Source organism: Leucoraja erinacea, chromosome 20 (assembly GCF_028641065.1).
Source record: "Leucoraja erinacea ecotype New England chromosome 20, Leri_hhj_1, whole genome shotgun sequence".
NCBI classification, from domain to species: Eukaryota; Metazoa; Chordata; class Chondrichthyes; order Rajiformes; family Rajidae; genus Leucoraja; species Leucoraja erinaceus.
This window is the reverse complement of record NC_073396.1, coordinates 31,224,124-31,242,629: the sequence shown is the minus strand read 5'-3', so window position 1 is coordinate 31,242,629 and position 18,506 is coordinate 31,224,124. Positions and strand designations below refer to the sequence as shown.

Below are 18,506 nucleotides of genomic sequence, written 5' to 3'. Positions count from 1 at the left end.
CATCAAAAGTAAGGAATTATTAACACGGTCACCCCGACTAGCACAGAAAATTTCAGCTCAAAAATCGGGCGTTTTCCATGTTTTTAACGGGTGGGAAAGTGCGTGTTTTCCCATTCCCAAACATGTACCGAACTGACATATGTCCTCCAGTTAAAATTTTTGGTCACGTGAGGGGGGATCTACGCTCATTTGACCTTTGGTGAAATCACCCTATAGAGGCTCCTCTATAATCTTTGATTGAACCTGTGTGAGATGTTACTGTCAGAAGTACCTTCATTGACCAGCTGGAGGCGCTCCCTGCTCCTCCTGCCCCAGGTCGCTGAACTCTGTCTGATCTTCAATGTTTGTGGGAGGGAAGGGGGCGGGTCAGTTGGGGGGAAGGAGAGGATTTGATTGGCTGCTGCGCCTGCTCATCAACGAGCCTGACCTTGTCACCCGGAATTGACTTCGGGGGGCAACGACGTCGCTGCCGTCAGGTGGGCGCGTTCACGCTGTGATTGGTCGAGCCCGCTGCCACTCACCCGTTGCCCCGACGCCGTGGGCGTCACGTGTGCCCGGCGGTCCAATGGCGGGGAGGCAGGGGCGGGTTCCGGCGACGCGGCGCCGGGTAACAGCGGCTGCGGGTGGACGCGAATGAAGCGGGGAGAGGATGTGAAGGGGCAGCGGGGCGCCTGACAAGTGGAGGCGCCGGCCCGGGAGCCTGAGCCTGAGCCTGAGCCTGAGCAGAGCGGGGCTGTGTTGTGTTGCTGGAGAGGGGGAAGGAAGGAAGGAAGGAAGGCAGGAGGTCCAGCGGGCCCAGGAAACGGCGGCGTCCCTGGAAACGGCGTCCCCCTGCTACTCCCCCCCCGGCGACCACACTCACTCACTCACTCTCTCCGCTAACTACCCAGGACCAACAACATTGGCTCCAACAACATCAACCCGGAGGCGTGTTGATGCCGTGGATCTCGCTTCCCGATTTGTGCGTGTAGGTATAATCTATATATAATCGGAACAATAACAAGTTGAAACTGAGCACTAACATAGCTGTGCATGGGGTAGATACTTTTGTACTTGCTGAATGAACGACTGCTTTCATGTTTACCTTACAGTGATGAAAGCGACAGCAATCCTAGTGAGTGTTTCAATCTGACGTTGAAAACAGGTTTCCTACCTCAAGTGTGGTTGAGGTTTGACATCTTTGTCTTTATTATTGACGTGACTATCACTTGGTTTTTAATGAATATTAGTTGAATGGAGCGATTACCATGCTGTATCAATTATTTAATTCCATGCCTTTGGTGAGTTGTCTGTTGTCATCTATCCAGTATTTCTTTTTAGTTAATAGAAAAACGAACATGCCTTTCGACAAAAAAAAAAACAATGACAATTTGTCTACGTGGATTTTTCTAGTTTGTTTGGTAAAGATTTATTGTAAACGAAATGTGAGCACCTTGTACATTATTGGGTTCCAGGTGAGAGGATTGTCAGGGCTCAGAAACGTTTGATAGTCTGAATTGCTTGTCAGCTTGAGTTGGAAGTGTCATGATCATTTGTCACTTGGGGACAGAAACATTGATGGTGATGAATATCACAGATTGTTTTCATCAGATTGGAAATAAGGCTTCCTTATGTATCAGAATCTTATACGCTTCGGGGTATTTCATTGGAGAACATTTTCAAACAATGTTCTTGTACAATAACTTTGCATTGGCAGAATATTTCAATAGTCTTTTGCGTAGTGAGTTGTCAGAGAAAATTGCATTACATCAGGAATGATATAATAATAGATTTTTTTGATGGCCATTTTGCACTGTTGAACTTTGGAGCAAACATCATTAGGACAAGGTGCAAATTGTTATTTAAATATGATTTCTTTATCAATAGACTAGTCATGGTACCCTAATGTTAGTAAAAGGTTATAATATGAGAAAAAATATTTTTGTTGTAATAGGATGATATGTATTGCAAATTATTTAACTGGAACATGAGTTACAAAATCAAAGTGGACTTTATGAATAGCTTTACGCTATTTTACAGTGAAAATATTAAGTTGTTTTTTCAGCAGAAATAATATAGTCTACATTTATGCTTTAAATCAATGTTATTCACAGATAAACTAAAAGTTGACCACCAATTCACTATAGTTTTGATTACATAAGAAAAACACTTTGCCCAATCCAACAAATAGTATATCACAGGATTTGATTACTTGTGCTTGCAAAATACCCTTTTCGGTTTATCTTTGCTTCTATAGAACATGACTTGTTTTTATTAAAGACCAACAGTTCCATTTTTAACTAGTTAACATGTTAAACTGTATGGTGGAAGTATGCTTTTACACTGACATTGTGGTTTAAAAATAGATGATTGCACTTTGTGTTTGTTTAATAGTTATACTTTTCATCTGGCATACCAAAAATGCTTACATTGAAATGCAGAATCGATTGAGTAGCGCACTCATAAATCTTTGCTTATTCCATACAAAATGTTAGTTCCTTTAACTATAGAATGGATAAGGCATAAAGTATTTAGAATAGTTACTTTTCTAATCGGACTTCAAACATTGAGAAGTGCTTGAGATCAATGAACGTGAGTAACTTTGAGAGGCAACTTCTGCCTGTTTGATGGGTAGATTTTATTTTATGTGACTATATTTTAATAAACTCTCATATAATATATCTTCTTAGATTCAAAAATATATAATTTGGTTTGATCTTGTTGGTAATGATGCGTTTCTATCCACGGCAGTTTGTGCTGAAGTTTGGGGAACAGCTGTGGTGACGTAGCGAGCAAAGTTCAGAGAGGCAGAGAGAGGAGTGAGAGTGGAGTTGGTGACATTTGTGTTTTGGATTAAAAGCTGCTGAGGTGCTGGAAAGAGGGGAGCAGCCTGTCTGTCCGGGTCTGCTGGCGGGAGGATGGCATGAAATTGGGGGTTGCGGGGTTTATTTCTGTGAGTAGATGTGTTTGTAATTTCCTTGTGGCGAAGGGAGTTGAAGCCCGAGGAGAGAAGAGAGGGGGAAAGAGAGCAGCCACTTTCTGAAGCTGGAAATATGAACCTTTGGCCGAGGAGACCCCGCACCAACAGGCCGTGCCCATGGTGAGAAGGAAGAAGACAGTTTCGGCTGCCGAGGACCACCAGAATGGGTATGAACAGGAGGGATAGACGCTTTATTCCGGCCGAGTGTGTGGAGGTTTCAGCTGCTCCCGGCCGACATGTCGCGGGTTTGGAGTGAAGCTCAAGGGGAAGGAGGAAGACATTAACGCTACGAGAAACTGCAACTCTCTCAACCCGAACACCTTCAAGAGTCGAAGAAAAACCCTTTCCCCCTCCGGCTGCGTCCGAGACTCCGCTTCAGAACCCCAACCTGGACGAGGAGAACAAAATTTTCAGCGGGTGGTTGCGGGACAGCGATCGGGGGATCAGGAGAAAAACAACGGCGGCCATGTTGGAAAAAATGTTTACAGTTGCAAGTTGTGAGGCTTTAGAAATATAGAAATAAAAAAGCTTTAAAGTATGTATTTTACTGATTTTTGCCTTGTTTTGTGTTCTTCAGAATGACGGCGAAATGTGCGGAGGTGAACAGCGATGAAGGGCTGAGAAGAGTGTGTAAAAGAAGTGGTGACGAGGAGAGTGCTGAAGGAGATGGGGAGAGTGAAGAAGGAGGCTGCAGATCTGAACACAGCACAAAGAGAGAAGATACTTCAGCAGCTGCCACCAGTCCAGATCAGCATCATTTCTTAAGATCCAGTGTGAGACCTCCCAACAAGAGGTTAAGGAAAGATCCAGTTGCTTCTCATGGATCCAACAGCTTCCAAAACAATAAGGGAAAAGGTAAAATGATGGTTCAAGCCAGTTAAAGTTTGGTGACAACAAACACATTAGAGTTCTACAAGGGTAAAATGTTTTTATCAAGGCTATTTCAACAATTTCTCATTCTTTATGGCAAAAGTGGTTATAGCCAAGATTCCTTTAAATAGGTTTTGTATATATATTGATGCATTACTTTCTGTATGCAACCTGCAGCTATAGCAGCCTGTATGTTCACTGCTTTGCAATGGAAGTCGCTTAAGGAATAACATTTAATTCTCTTCACTGGGGAAGCTATATTCCACATTACTGGCATATGTACCTGATTCCCAAGAATATATTCATAAACAAATCACTTTAAATTTAAAATACTATAGGAGTTTTTTCAGCATATAACTTGTTCTTTGAGTGGAACAGCATTGTAGTTGATGCTTATGTGAAACAGAACCTGAATTACAGAAAGTAGGTTTGGTACAGTTTTTCAAATAATATATTTATCTAGTTTTTAAAACACTTATACAATTCAATTTTTTACCCATCAGTTACTGTAATTTTTATTTGACTTTTTCCGCAAATGGTGCATTTCTTACTCCACTCAGTGCATGATCACAAATTTGAAGTGTTTTGTGGTTAACGGCCAGAAGTATGTGCTCTATCATTGGCCATAGGTGACCAACCCGTGTTGTTGCACTTGGTATAACACAGGAATAAGAAAACATTGTAATACTACATCTCTGAAATCTAAAAATAATTCTACATATTCATCTATTTCAGACATCGCCACCTCTAGCATGCTGACAATAATTCTCCTCAGTTAATTTGTTAATAGAAAAATAATTTGATTGTGCAGTGTATGATCTGTCATAAAGGACTGAGGTAAAACAGTAAGGATTTGCACTATTTATTGTGCAAAACATCCAGCTGTTAAATTCTCCATAGTGGCCTTCTGTTAAGTGCACAATTACATTATTCAGATGTAATTCATTCATCTGATTTCAATGCCATTTGATTTAAGTTTTAACTTGAGGTTATTTAATTTGAGAATATTTGGCCATGGCTCAAAAATAACTTGCAATATAATTTAAATGTGACAGTATGATTTCACTCGTAACAAAATTGTATTTTTAAATGAAGAGTAACTAAGTGTAATAGAGTATTCTTTTAAATAACATTTAATACTTAGTGTGGTCTATTCTACATTGGAGAGACCCAACGTAGATTAGGTGATAACTTTGGCCAAGTAACTCGGTCTATAAATGCAACTGTGAACTTACTGTTTCCTGTCACATTAATTTTCTGTCCTGATCCCACTCTAACGCCCCTGCCTTCAACGTTCTTTAATGCTCTAACTATGCCTAATGTAAGCTCGAGAGAGAACACCTCTTCTTTCATCTGGGTACATTACAGCCATGTGGGGAGAATGTTGAATTTAACAGTTTCAGATAACTTTAATTCTCACTTTCCGCAGATATGGTAGTACTTTCCATTTCAGTTTAATCCATTTCTATTTTCTGTCTTCGAAAGTCATATTTTTAAAGTAATGGTCACCTTGAAAACATTACTCTGCACTCTTATCACAAACATTCTTTCTGTCTCCTTTTTCTACAATTTTAAATCTGCTTGCCTTCTCATTTCTCCAGTTCTGCTAAAGGATCCTGAGCTCAAAATGTAAATCCTATTGCTTTCCCTACTGATATTGCCTGACCTGCTGTGCACCAGATTTCTGATTTGGATTTCCACCACCTGGAGCTTTTCTTTGCTCTGATTTAGATTAGATGAAGAGCGTTGTTATCTAACATCAGAGTTTGACCATTGAGACATCCCAAATTATTGTAATTTCATTATTTTTGTTTACCTTCGTGGTGTTTTGGATTAGTATGTGGAATCCTTCCCCAAACCCCTCTTCTTCTTGCGTATGATGATAGAATCCTGCCTTAGAACATTTTATGACCATAGAAACCCTCTTCATTACAGTCTACCCTTATTATTATGGACTTCTTCATTAGGGATTTTTGTTTAAGCCATCCCCACAGTAATCAGCCGCTGCTGTCTCTTCTAAGAACACAGGCTGCTACTTATACTGCAGGAGGTTACTGAAATTGACAAGCAATTGCTTCGATCGACACTGCGCAATGATACTCTATTAAACAATGTAGCAAACAGCCTTTAGTATTTTTAGATTGCAGTAACAAAAGTACATTTTTTGCTGTTTAAAAAGTACCTTATATTTAAAAACTACCCGTTTCACGGAGAAACCCGTACTTGGTTAAAGCGGATAATCGGCATTAATAGACACCATTCCCCCATGTTCGGTTACAAAGAAGGTTATCTGAACGTTAATATTAAATTCCATGCTCTTGAATTAAAACAGTCTGCTCTTTCCAAGTGACCGTTAAGTTATCTTACTAAATTCGCAATAAATATGTAATGTTAATGAGTGACTGCCCGACAGTTGTTTGCCCTTATCCATTTATTCTATATCATTCATATCGTGTTGTAAGTCCATATAAACAAGTAAGTTTTGGGATCATGACATGAATGCTAGTGTGATTGGAAATGGAACATTTACTGGCCAATGTATTCACATATTGTGATATTGGTTGCTTGTTTCTTTGATTTGGAAGGCCTTTGATTTAATTACATTTATTTTCTAAGGACTAAGTTTTGTAATGACATAATTTGAAGTTTTTTTTAAACTTTTGATTTTTGTGGAGAATTGGAAACAAAACAATTTGTTGCCTTCAGAAGTCTGAGAAATGCCAATATTTCAATGAGGGTTGGTGATGGGACTGTTGGATCTATTGCTTCTTTGCTTTGTAGTTAGGTTATCCGTTGTAACATGCCAGAATTGATTATTATTGGATATTTACATGGCACTAACACCAGACATGCTGAACGTTAGCCTATCTTGCCCAAGCCATTGTTTACGAACTTTGCAAACCTATGGTTATGATTGGCTTCCACGCTGCACCAATATCCCTCTATTTCTTCTTCCTCATTCCTAACTGTCTCTGGCACAAAGGTGCCATCTATTTCAAGCAACTCCTATGATAGTGAGGTCCTATAACTGCAAATAATTCCCTGAATTTTGTATTTGATCTGTTACTGGTATTCTCGTGTTTTATTCTAGTGCATAATGAACAACCTTTTTCAGACTCGTAGATAAGTGAAGCAGCCTCCACACTATCAAACTCTTTATTTATGGTGCTAAATAACTCTTATCCAGTCTTCTCTTTTGATAAGAAAAGTGGTCCAGCTGTTGGTGAATGCAGAATTCTGCTAAATTCTTTACATAACATTTTTGTATCATCGAGATTGGAATACGCACAATACTTAGCGGTCTAACTAGTGCTTTGTACAAATTTAACATTGCTTCTCGACTTTTGAGGTATAAAAACAAACTCTAGTCCTCTATGTCCTTAACAATTTGTGTTGCTGATCTAGTGTTTATGCAGATCACTTGTAATCTCAGCACCCTTTGCATCTGCAGCCCATTAATATTCTTAATTCTAAGATTCATTCTGCCTTGTGTCTTTAGTTCAGTTAAAGTACATTGACTTTCCGATGTATGCTAAATACCAAGCTGCTACGACAATTCCAGTTGTTTGGCAACTTTTCTTATCTCTGGAGTCTTAATTTTATTAGTGAATGGCCCTCAATTAGTTGAACAGTTAAGCCAAATTAATACATCTAAATACTTGCATACTTGAGCAGACCCGGTGCATTTTATTGTCCTGTTAAACATTTCAGCAAGCATCCACTCAATTGCTTATTTTTGAAGAGACATTCCCGTTACAGTATGTGATATGCTGAAGTATTGACTGCAAGCAATACAGATATTGCACTAGAATAAGACAATAATGGTTTTGAAAGTGCACTTTACGGATCATTTCAAATGACTTGCATTTGTAATGTGTAATTGAAATTTGAAGGTGTGAACAAACTTGAAATAGGTTGACTTATTTACACCAGTCACCAATGGTGCTGAAACCTCTAGAGCTTAATTCAACTTGAGGTGAAAGCCATTGGTGGAACGATTGCAAACGTGAACCCCTGTAGCACACAGAGTGGTCCTCATTGGGGAAATTGATTTTTAATCCCTTTGCATTTGTAATCATTAAATTCATACTGCTTTATAATTTATGTTCCACGATTCAAATTATTTGACAATTTAATATTTAAGAAAGAACTGCAGATGCTGGAAAAATCGAAGGTAGACAAAAATGCTGAAGAAACTCAGCGGGTGAGGCAGCATTTATGGAGCGAAGGAATAGATGACGTTTCGGGTTGAGACCCTTCTTCAGACTGATATGGGGGGTGGGGGGGGGAAAGAAGAAAGGAAGAGGCGGAGATAGTAGGCTGTGAGAGAGCTGGGAAGTGGAGGGGAAGAAGGGAGAAAGCAAGGACTACCTGAAATTGGAGAAGTCAATGTTCATACTGCTGGGGTGTAAACTGCCCGAGCGAAATATGAGGTGCTGCTCCTCCAATTTACGGTGGGACTCACTCTGGCCATGGAAAAGGCCCGGGACAGAAAGGTTGGATTTGGAATGGGAGCGTTGGAGTGCTGAGCCACCGGTAGATAAGTTTGGTTAATGCGAACTGAGCGGAGGTGTTGGATGAGTGATTGCCAAGCCTGCGCTTGGTCTCACCGATGTAGAGCAGTTGACACCTAGAACGGCGAATGCAATAGATGAGGTTGGAGGAGGTGCAGGTGAACCTCTGCCTCACCTGGAAAGACTGCTTGGGTCCTTGGATGGAGTCGAGGGGGGAGGTAAAGCGACAAGTGTAGCATTTCCTGCAGTTGTAAGGGAAAGTGCCAGGGGAGGGGGTGGTTGGGGTGGGCAGGGACAAAATGACCAGGGAGTTACGGAGGGAGCGGTCTCTGCGGAAAGCTGAAAACAAGATGAGATGGGAAGATGTGGCCAGTGGTGGGATCCCGTTGGAGGTGACAAAAATGTCGGAGGATTATCTGTTGTATATGACGGCTGGTAGAGTGGAAGGTGAGGACAAGGGGGACTCTGTCCTTGTTATGAGTGGGGGGGTGGGGAGAGCAGAGCTACTGGATATAGCAGAGACTCTGGTGAGAGCCTCATCTATAGTCGAAGAGGGGAACCCCCGTTCCCTAAAGAATGACGACATCTCCAATGCCCTGGTTTGGAACACCTTATCCTGGGTGCAGATGCGGTGTAGACGGAGGAATTGGGAGTAGGGGATAGAGTTCTTCCAGGAAGCAGGGTGGGAAAAAGTGTAGTCCAGGTAGCCATGGGAGTTAGTGGGTTGGTAGTAGATGTCAGTCAGTAGTCTGTTACCTGCGATGGAGATAGTGAGGTCTAGAAATGGTAGAGCGACGTCGGAAATGGTCCAGGTGAATTTGAGTGCCAAATGGAAGTTGGTGGTGAAATGGATGGTCAATTTAATATATTTTTTGTTAAATCATTATTTCTGATGCTTGGTGGTTCTAATATGCAATGTTTGTGTATCCACCACATACATTCTAATTGCATTGAAATTGATCTACCTTTGAACAATTTGGATATAAAAGTTAGTATTCCTTTTTAACTAATTTTACTTAACACAGACATGAAATGCATTTAATGATCTAATTTGTATCAGATAGTTTCTCACTTGTGAGAACAGCAGGAGCTGTTTGTAAATTGTCTGAACTTCTGAAGTTGTATATAGTTGGCTTTGTCTCATAATTAGACAATTGTTAGGGATGTTATAAGAAATTATACCACGTACAAAAAAAACCTGTTGTAGGTAAGTTGCATATTTATTTTATGCTATGCATCCATGCTGTTGCAGTTTTTTTTAACATTGTATTCAATCCTTACTTTCAAAGGCTTTTAAAAATTCAAAAATGCCCAGCTATAATAAGGGTCCACATAGGTGCTCTACGGAAAGTGATAGAATGTTTGTAATTTTATTGTGGTTCAATTTGTATCCAAATAATTTTGCTTCCTAAATTAAGCAAAGGTGCTGAATAGCATTTTCTTGACATCATACATTATTGGCCAAGGTGTAAGAAAGAATAAAACAGAGTAAGCTTCAAAAATGTTCCAGTAATCTATATTAACCTCTAAAAGAGTACTTTATTCTGACCAAGTATGAATTCCTGCTGCTAGCTATGCTTATAGCTTCACTTAGTGAGAGTTACATATAATGTCTGGAAGCACTTTTGTAGAGCAGATTTATGCTCTCAGGAACTGGTCTGGGACTACTCTTAATAATTAGGGTCCTAATCGCTGTGTTAGAAGGAAGCTTTTGTATCATCGCCTAAACTCCAATTCAAAGCTATGTTTCAAATAAATATGCCAATCATTGTACCACCTGAGTGAATTTAGGAATATAATTCTTCAATAAACACTAAATACTTTAAAATGTCCCTACTGCTTTTGAATTTGCATTATTGGTTTCGTTAATGTCAGATTTTGAATTCCGTGTATGAAAATATTAAAATTATGTTCTTCGAGGAACAGATTACAAACCGTTACATTAATGCACTCAGTTGGTTCTGAGGTTTGATTTAAAACTACAACCTGTTCTAAAATATATTCCATGGTTACGCATTCATGTTTATTTACCTGTTACTACTTGGCAAAACAATGGGCAATGTAATTTCTATTTTGCTGCTGCTCCTGAATTTGCTTTATTGAGGAATATGTTACAAACCGTTACATTATTGCATTCAATTGCTAATGAATATGCTTGAACAGAAATCTAACATGATCTTTCTGCAGTGTTTAAGAAGGAACTGCAGATGCTGGAGAATCGAAGGTACACAAAAAAGCTGGAGAAACTCAGCGGGTGCAGCAGCATCTATGGAGCGAAGGAAATAGGCAACGTTTCGGGCTGAAACGTTGCCTATTTCCTTCGCTCCATAGATGCTGCTGCACCCGCTGAGTTTCTCCATGATCTTTCTGCAGCTTTGATACTGGGTTTCTTTTATAATAAAGGATTTATAGCCATTGTTGCCACACAAGCAATCAGTTGTAATTTTCAAAATAATGAAACCATGCAATTTCTGAACTAGAATAAATATCCTCTGGTATTAAAGACAGCATATTTTCTTAAATCCATAAGAGGTTTAAAATTCAGAAGGGATAATCATTTGAGAGTTATGGATAAAGGTGATTTATTCAGTTGTTTACATACACATTGCTTAAATATGCTTTTTTTAAATAATGCTCATCATTAAAAATGATATTTGTGATCAAGTTTAAAATATACTCTAGTCTGCCTGACCTGATGTGTTTAATGTGAGTGTGACTGGTGCAATCTGAACAAGCCAGGTGCAGACTTGCTGCATTTTCTTTATGAATTTGGAGTGTTTTTTTGTTATTTTTGCAAACTAACTAATTAATTGTACTGCCTGTGATTTGTGGTTAAAAAAATAACTTTTTTTTAAATCATAATAAACACAAAACATTGTAAATGCTATGTATCCAAAATAAAATTGATGTTGGAAATATATGGCAGATTATCCAAACTTAAAGTTAGAAATACTTCTATGCTGTTGAGAAGTACAATTCCGTCCCTCTTTTCACATAATTCACCCTGTGTTTGTACCATTTTCTGTTTTTATTTTGCATTATAGTTTGTTAATCTGTTGTTTTGTTAGCTATTGCTACTGATGTCAGTTCTACCTGTTCTTGTGATGATTCGAGACCTTTGCTTTAATTCTCTAATCTGCCTTTGTTTCTGTAATCCAGTAGCCTGTTTAGTCCAGAAATTTGAAACAACTTGCATGTGTATATTGTCAGTCAACATAGCAAAATGTCCAACAGTATTCAGAGGAATGCTGTTGGACAAAGAATTAAGTTCATCCTACATAATGTATTAGGGCAGATGAGCAAATGCTTGGTCATGAAATAATGGTTCGAGTAGCTTGAAAAGTAGAGTTGGAGGGTATTTTGGAACTCTGGCAGCTGAAGATGTGGCCACTAATGGAGCAATTAAACTCTGGTGAACAGGTGAAACAGATTAGACTGGGCTACATTGAATCTTCAGAATACCTTGGACTGCTGTTTCTTTAAAAAAAAAGATTTGGGCCACTACATTGCACTTTGTTTTTGTAATTGACACTTGAGCTTCTCGGGCTGCAACTGGAAAGCAACCTTGATGTTCTTATTTGGGATTTATCCACCAGTGCGTCTAAACTTTCATACTATATCATCCCTAGCCTTGAAGGCTGTAAATGGACAAATTCGCAAGTTGAAAAATGCGTGGAAATAAAGCAGACTGCTGGCCTGTAAAGTTATGCGAGGTCCAATGGTTGAAATCTGGGAATTTTTGCTCTAGATTTCCCATCTAAAATTCCTTATTTTTCAGACGGCTTTGACCAAATATTGCTGTGTCTCAAGTATGTGCTGGGGCTCGAGCTTTTAATGGCTGAGTAAGCAAAAAGAAAAAAACAGGAACTGACACTGGGGGGGGGGAAAAAAAAACTCTTTGCTTTTCTTAAGTATATTACCATTTAAAAATAATTAATGAGACAATTTATAGATTCCAACCACAGGTAACTGCATTTGCAACCCATCTGACTGAAAAAAATTGGTGACTAAAAATCGTAGCCGCTTCAAACAAAAGTAAAAGTGTTATTTTGCTAACATCAGCAATTGTATACTCTGCAAAAAAAAATCCATAAGCTTTACCTAATGGTGACATTCAGCATCATTATTCTGATTTGATTTTTGGTGCTAGAATAGCACGGGAGTTTACAATGAGGCCATTTTTTTCAATTATTAATTGGCCCACTGTAGTTAGGAAATATATAATTTCATCCGATTTTTGACACTCAGTTTGATCAGCAGTTGTGTTAACACTGTTTCCTCTAAGCCTTGTGCTGCTGAAATCATGCGTTTGCCTCTTCGGTCAAAACTCAATGTTTGAAAGATAAGAAAATCTGAGGAGAGATGTGGCCATATCCATCTCAAAAAAATCATATCAAAATATAGATTTTTAAATAACAATTGAAAATTCTGGAAATATCAGCAGGTCAGGCAGCATCTACGGAGAGTGAAATAGTTAGCAATCATAAAACCTCATGGGCTGAAAATTGGAAACTGCTCTAAGCTGGTCAACATTAATTCAATACTTACCTGATGCATTGGACCAAACATTGATTGTATCTAAAATGTATCCCTAAATTGTTAACCCTGATTCTCCTTCCACAGCCGCTCTGTGACCTGCTAACGTTTTCCAACATTTTTTGTTTCTACTTTAGATTTACAGCATCTGCAGTGTTTTGATTTTCAAAGTATTTAAGAATCTGTTTTTGAATGTTGAGAAGTGTGAAATTCCCATTAATAAATTTTACATAGTGAATTTCCTGAAGTGAGTGAATATATAATTCGGTGAATGACTGTAGGGTGGCACGGTACTAAAAATTATAATATGCTAAGTTTGACGATTACATATATGCATCCAATAAGTTCTTTGTAATTTGTTTCATACAGGTGCACTGTCGATTTTCCGGCACACTTGCCATATTAACCATTTTGCACGGTTCGGCAGAGGGTACAGCCTTGGGCAGCCGAATCCCCAAAGTCAGCCGCTGGTCTACTACGGGAATGGCCCGGCCAGAGAAGGCAGATCCGGAGTTCCAGAGCCCCGGCTGCAGCCGGCAAATTCGACCCGTCGATTGGCCACGGAAGTCGGCTAAGGGAACGGATCTGCCGACTCCTGCCGGGACGGTATTCCAGTGCCCTGGTCATAGGGGGGGAATCGGCATGGAAGTCCTGATGAATTTGATAATGTACGCCTCACCCAGCCTAGGAAACATTTTCAATGTTTCAAATGCACTCTCGAGATATTGTCCGGATTAAAGGAGGTGCCGGAACCCCACCCGTTGTCGGAAAATCGGTGGTGGACCTGTACTATGCATAAACATGGAAGTGATGGCTATTTTGGCCTTGAAGTATGATTTAGGATGTAATGTGACTGTAAATTTGCTGTAATGTACCAGGGATTATTTGAGGACCCTTGGGAATGCTATATTGGTTATTTAGATTTAAGGGCTCACTTTTATTGGTTAATGTTGATCCCTGTCAGTGCAGATTGTGATACTGACTACTCGCCCATCAAGAACAAGGTAAAGCTACTCCCACATATTATACATACGTCCAAACAGAAAGGCCAGCCCTATATCAACATTTCCATTTCTTGTTGGTGAACTTCACCATTTATCAGAACTGCTCATCCAAGCACTCTCAACTCTGGACCCTCCAAGGAATACCAACAAAGCCCGGAAATCTTTGAAAACGGTCATCTATGAGGCAGCATCATTTGCCTTTGGGGGAAAAAAAAATGTAAGAATACTGACTGGTTTGAGGTTTCACTTGGATGAAATATCACCCATCAATGAAGCTAAATTCTCTGAGCACCTCGCATGAGGTACAACCCAACCACAACACGCATAGAGGCCAAAAGCTTGCTAAAACAGCCAGACAGAGAGCAGCAAGACATTATGCATATAGGTAATGAAGGGAATTGTGCAAAGAAATCCAAACTGCAAGCGACTGGAAATCATTGTGCCATGTACAATGGCATAAACCGAGCAATAGATTCAACAGTCTCCAAGATTGCTCCTATGAAATCTGCAGAAGGCACCATCATCACTGGTTATCAAAAATTGCAGCACGATCTTGATCTGTTGGGCTACGGAATGGTTGATGGAGTTTAATCTAGAGAAGTGTGAGGTGTCAGGGCACTGAGGAATGTAGAGCAGAGGGATCATCCTCCCCACAATCAGTCTGAAGAAGGGTCTTGTCCCGAAACATCACCCTATCCGTGTTCTCCAGAGATGCTGTCTGACCTGAGTTACTCTAGCACTGTCCTTTTCTGATAATTTCCTAGCTTTTATACTTCAATATTTCACCTGCTTTTGACAAACTTGCTTCCCTATGGGATTGAGTTGCTGATTATGTGTAATGATAATGGCTATTACTTTTCAAAGAATCAAATATTCTATGAAGCTGATCTACATAATCTCTTTTGGTCATTGGACCAGGAACCTTCTTGGAATTAGTTTGTTTAGATGTCTTTGACTGCACTTTTACTTCTGAATACGTTTTACTCTACTAACATTTTTTCTTTCAATAGGTCTTGAGGGGAGTTCTGCTGCTTCTGGTTATGCGCCTGGCATTACTGTGGGCAGTGCAGGTGGAAGCAGCAAAACCACAGCAAAGAGTTTATCTGCCATATCTGGAGAAAAAGAGGAAGGGAACAAGAAGAAAGTTCGAAGGCAGTGGGAGTCGTGGAGTGCCGAGGATAAAAACTCATTTTTTGAAGGATTATATGAGGTGCGTGGTTTCCAGGGGTTGAGTTGAAATGTTCATTTGATTAGTGACATTTAGTACTAAAGATATAACACTGCATTACATGCTATTTAAAATCTGATTAACAGTTAAACGTCTTTTTCATTGAGTTACAAGGTTTTGTCACAAAATAATTCTTTACAGTTTCCCAAAAGAACATTCCCCAATAATGAAATGATGAAAACATTACAAAAGTCCTGAGAGATAAAAATGATACCATGACTTCTGAATTCTACAAAACTTTGTATTATACATGACCTTGAAAAGTAGCACCGTGTTTGTGGTTTGCATTAGGGTTACAAACAATTTGGGTGGGAACAATTTGGGTGATGTTACTGAAGTAGATAGTTTTGGCAATATTATGAATGTGTGGTCTGAATCTCCTCTTTGTACAAATTATAGGAAAATTGAAAAAAGCCAATGTAGTCCAGAAAACATGGCGGACAGGGATGAGTCAGTGGCTGGGACCAGATTTGTAGCATTGATTTTACTTTTATCAGATGCTCTCTTTAGCTCCTGAATGGTTGTTCGTTCAGATTAAATCCAAAAGTCTAATTTGAATTTTACTTGCATCTTTCCATTTATATGGACACCATCATAAAATTTATTTTTCATTAATTTTGTAGCATGGAAAGGATTTTGAAGCAATACAGAATAACATAGCTCTAAAGTACAAGAAGAAAGGGAAGCCAGCAAGTATGGTGAAAAACAAGGAGCAAGTTCGGCACTTCTACTATCGTACTTGGCACAAGATCTCCAAATACATCGACTTCAATAATGGTGAATTCGGGGTCTAAGGGCACATTTCATTCTTGGACATGTTTTGTTTTAGGTTCTCTGTGTGTGATGCAGAATTTCTTTTTTTTTTTTTAATGGAATGCAAGAAATTCCTTAGTTAAAATCTCCAAAGAGTATTACTCCAGTTATGATCCTAATTTTCTTTTTTATGCGTTGACATTATATGTTCTGATCAGCGTCTTTAAAAAGTAAGGCAGAGATAGGAGAACAAGGATAGGTGACGTTTTGGGCCGGGATCCTTCTTCAGACTGATTTTTGGGGGGGCGGGGGGGGGGGGGGAGAAAGCCGGAAGAGAGGAGACATTTTAAAAAAGTAGGATTGCTTTTAAAGTTGCTAAAAATGTGTTTTCTCTCCATATAAAAAGCACCAAATAGTGATTGCCTAATATGCTTCTGTTAAGTAGTCACAAAAAATATACGGAGATAAATGTTAGTGTGGGTATAAACACTTGAATCATCTGTGGTAATATACCATTCTCCTGAAAATATTTCACACACAAAATATAATTTGCAATGATTCATATGCCCAAGATTGATTTGTACTTTCAATTCAAGTTAAAACACCAATCGTTTGTAATTGGAGCACAACATAGTTGTGTTGTGATGGATCTGACAAATCAAAATAACTCCCAAAGTAGCTAACTCCCATAATTAAATCATCCCTATTTTAAAGAAGACTGAGAAGACAAAATACAAATCTTATCTCATAGAATCAAACTGGGGTGATAGCATGTTAATTCCAGAAGTAATAATTTGGGGCTGCGATTAAATACTCATAATTTTCCACAACTTTTCTCTGACAATCTAGCAAAATCACTGATTCCCTCTTCAGTAGTTTGGAAAGATTTATGAATGGTATTTAATTTATTTTACTTTTTTCAGTTAAAAAGAAAATTGGGTGGGGTATAAAGTGGGTCACTGATTTGTTTTTGTTTACTTTGCTGGGACCAGATTTGTATCGTGGATCCTACCTTAATCAGATGCTCTCTTGCTCCCGAATGCCAAAAGTCTAGTTTGATTTTTACTTGTATCTTGAAGACCCAATAAATGCTGAAAATTGTATTTTGCTTGCAGTATTCTCTCGAGGGCTGAAGAAATCCTCTCAGGAGCTCTATGGGTTAATATGCTATGGAGAACTGCGCAAAAAAATCGGAGGATGTGAGTATTTTGGTGGACTTGGTCGAGTAAGACTTTGAGCTTGCCATGATTGAAACATTTGGAGAGACATTGATAGGATAGACATAACCGTTGTCCCATGGTGGAAATGCCAAATACCATTGGGTGTGACTTTAAGACGAGAAAGGCAAATTGTAAAGGAGATGTTTAGGGCAAGTGTTAAACGGGGAGTGTCATGCTGCCGGGGATGGTGGTGAAAACAGATACCATAGTGGTGATTTAAGAGGCTTTTGGCTAAGCACATACATATATGCAAGGAATGAAGGGATTAAGCATCACATGAAAACAGAAAGGATTAGTTTCATTTGGCATCATGTTCAACACAGACATTGTGGGCTTGCGCTTGTGCTATACTTTCAGCGTTTTGTGGAATAAATCTTCTGGATTCTTGTTTGTTTTCTGGAGGTAACTTATGTTAGCCCTAAAGCAATATGGTATAGAAATTCATCCTAGATTTATTATTATCAAATGTACCAAGGTACAGTGAAAAAAGCTTTGTTTTGCATGCTATGCAAATAGATCAGATATAACTATACATAAATACAATCAAGTCTAACTCGAGAAGAATTAGGGGGACGAGTGCAGAATATAGTTCTCGGCAATGTGGATGGAGTCAGTGGTGGGAAATCTGGTACGTGTGATGAACTGGGCTACAGTGCACCAAGTAGTGTGCACCAATAACATAATGTTTCCACATTGTATTCCATTTCCAAAATTCATTTCTATTAAATTCAATTATGCACAGTCCACTTATTGGTTCTTAATATAGATACTTGTAAGGATTTGCACTTTGTCCGACATATGCAATGTCTTTTTAAAATTGAGACCACAAAAAAGGGCATCCCATCTTCTAGTTTGCACATATGTAACAAATCCTGAGAAGAACGAGGACTCGTTCCTATGTCCTCCTTGCTCCTGCAATGCCAAATGCAGATTAAATACTTGTGAAGTGTGAACTAACCGACAAATTCACTTACATAAGGACTATGATTTATTTACAACAAAAATAGTGAACTTGTATACAAAGATATACGTGGCAGATAAATGTTACCCATGTGCATCTTTTTTCACTCTGTGAACCATAAAGCAAAAAATATATAATGCATTTGTCTTACCCAAGTGAGCCTTTTCTATGCTGTAGCTTTCTAGGTAGAATATTGAGTTTCCTTGCCACCTGACAGCATAATGGGAAATCGGGAATCTTGATTTTCCACCTATTAATGTTAATAGGTAGAGTATTGCTGCAAAAGGTACGTTATTATTTTGGTAAGATGTTAGCTGTGTGTCAGATTATTCTTGGTACAGATCTTGCAACACCCTGCTTTCTATTTTTCTCCATCACATAAATTAAGGTACTGGCTTTGAACATTCTTTTTCGATCAAATAGATAAACTGATGCATATCAACTCTTTGAATAGTCAAGAG

General features: G+C 38.9%; 1 protein-coding gene across 4 annotated transcripts in view; it reads left to right on the top strand.

Moving 5' to 3' along the window:
* The first annotated feature begins 598 nt into the window (after positions 1-598).
* cramp1 (cramped chromatin regulator homolog 1) overlaps positions 599-18,506 on the top strand; it is a 62,133-nt gene continuing 44,225 nt past the window's right edge. The window contains exons 1-5 of one of the 4 annotated variants that reach the window (XM_055651789.1): positions 599-961; positions 3,537-3,814; positions 14,894-15,093; positions 15,735-15,888; positions 16,980-17,063. In XM_055651789.1, coding sequence (XP_055507764.1) covers positions 936-961; positions 3,537-3,814; positions 14,894-15,093; positions 15,735-15,888; positions 16,980-17,063 — 742 coding nt within the window. In that variant the 5' untranslated portion in view covers positions 599-935. The other 3 variants (XM_055651788.1, XM_055651790.1, XM_055651786.1) reach the window with 3 other exon arrangements.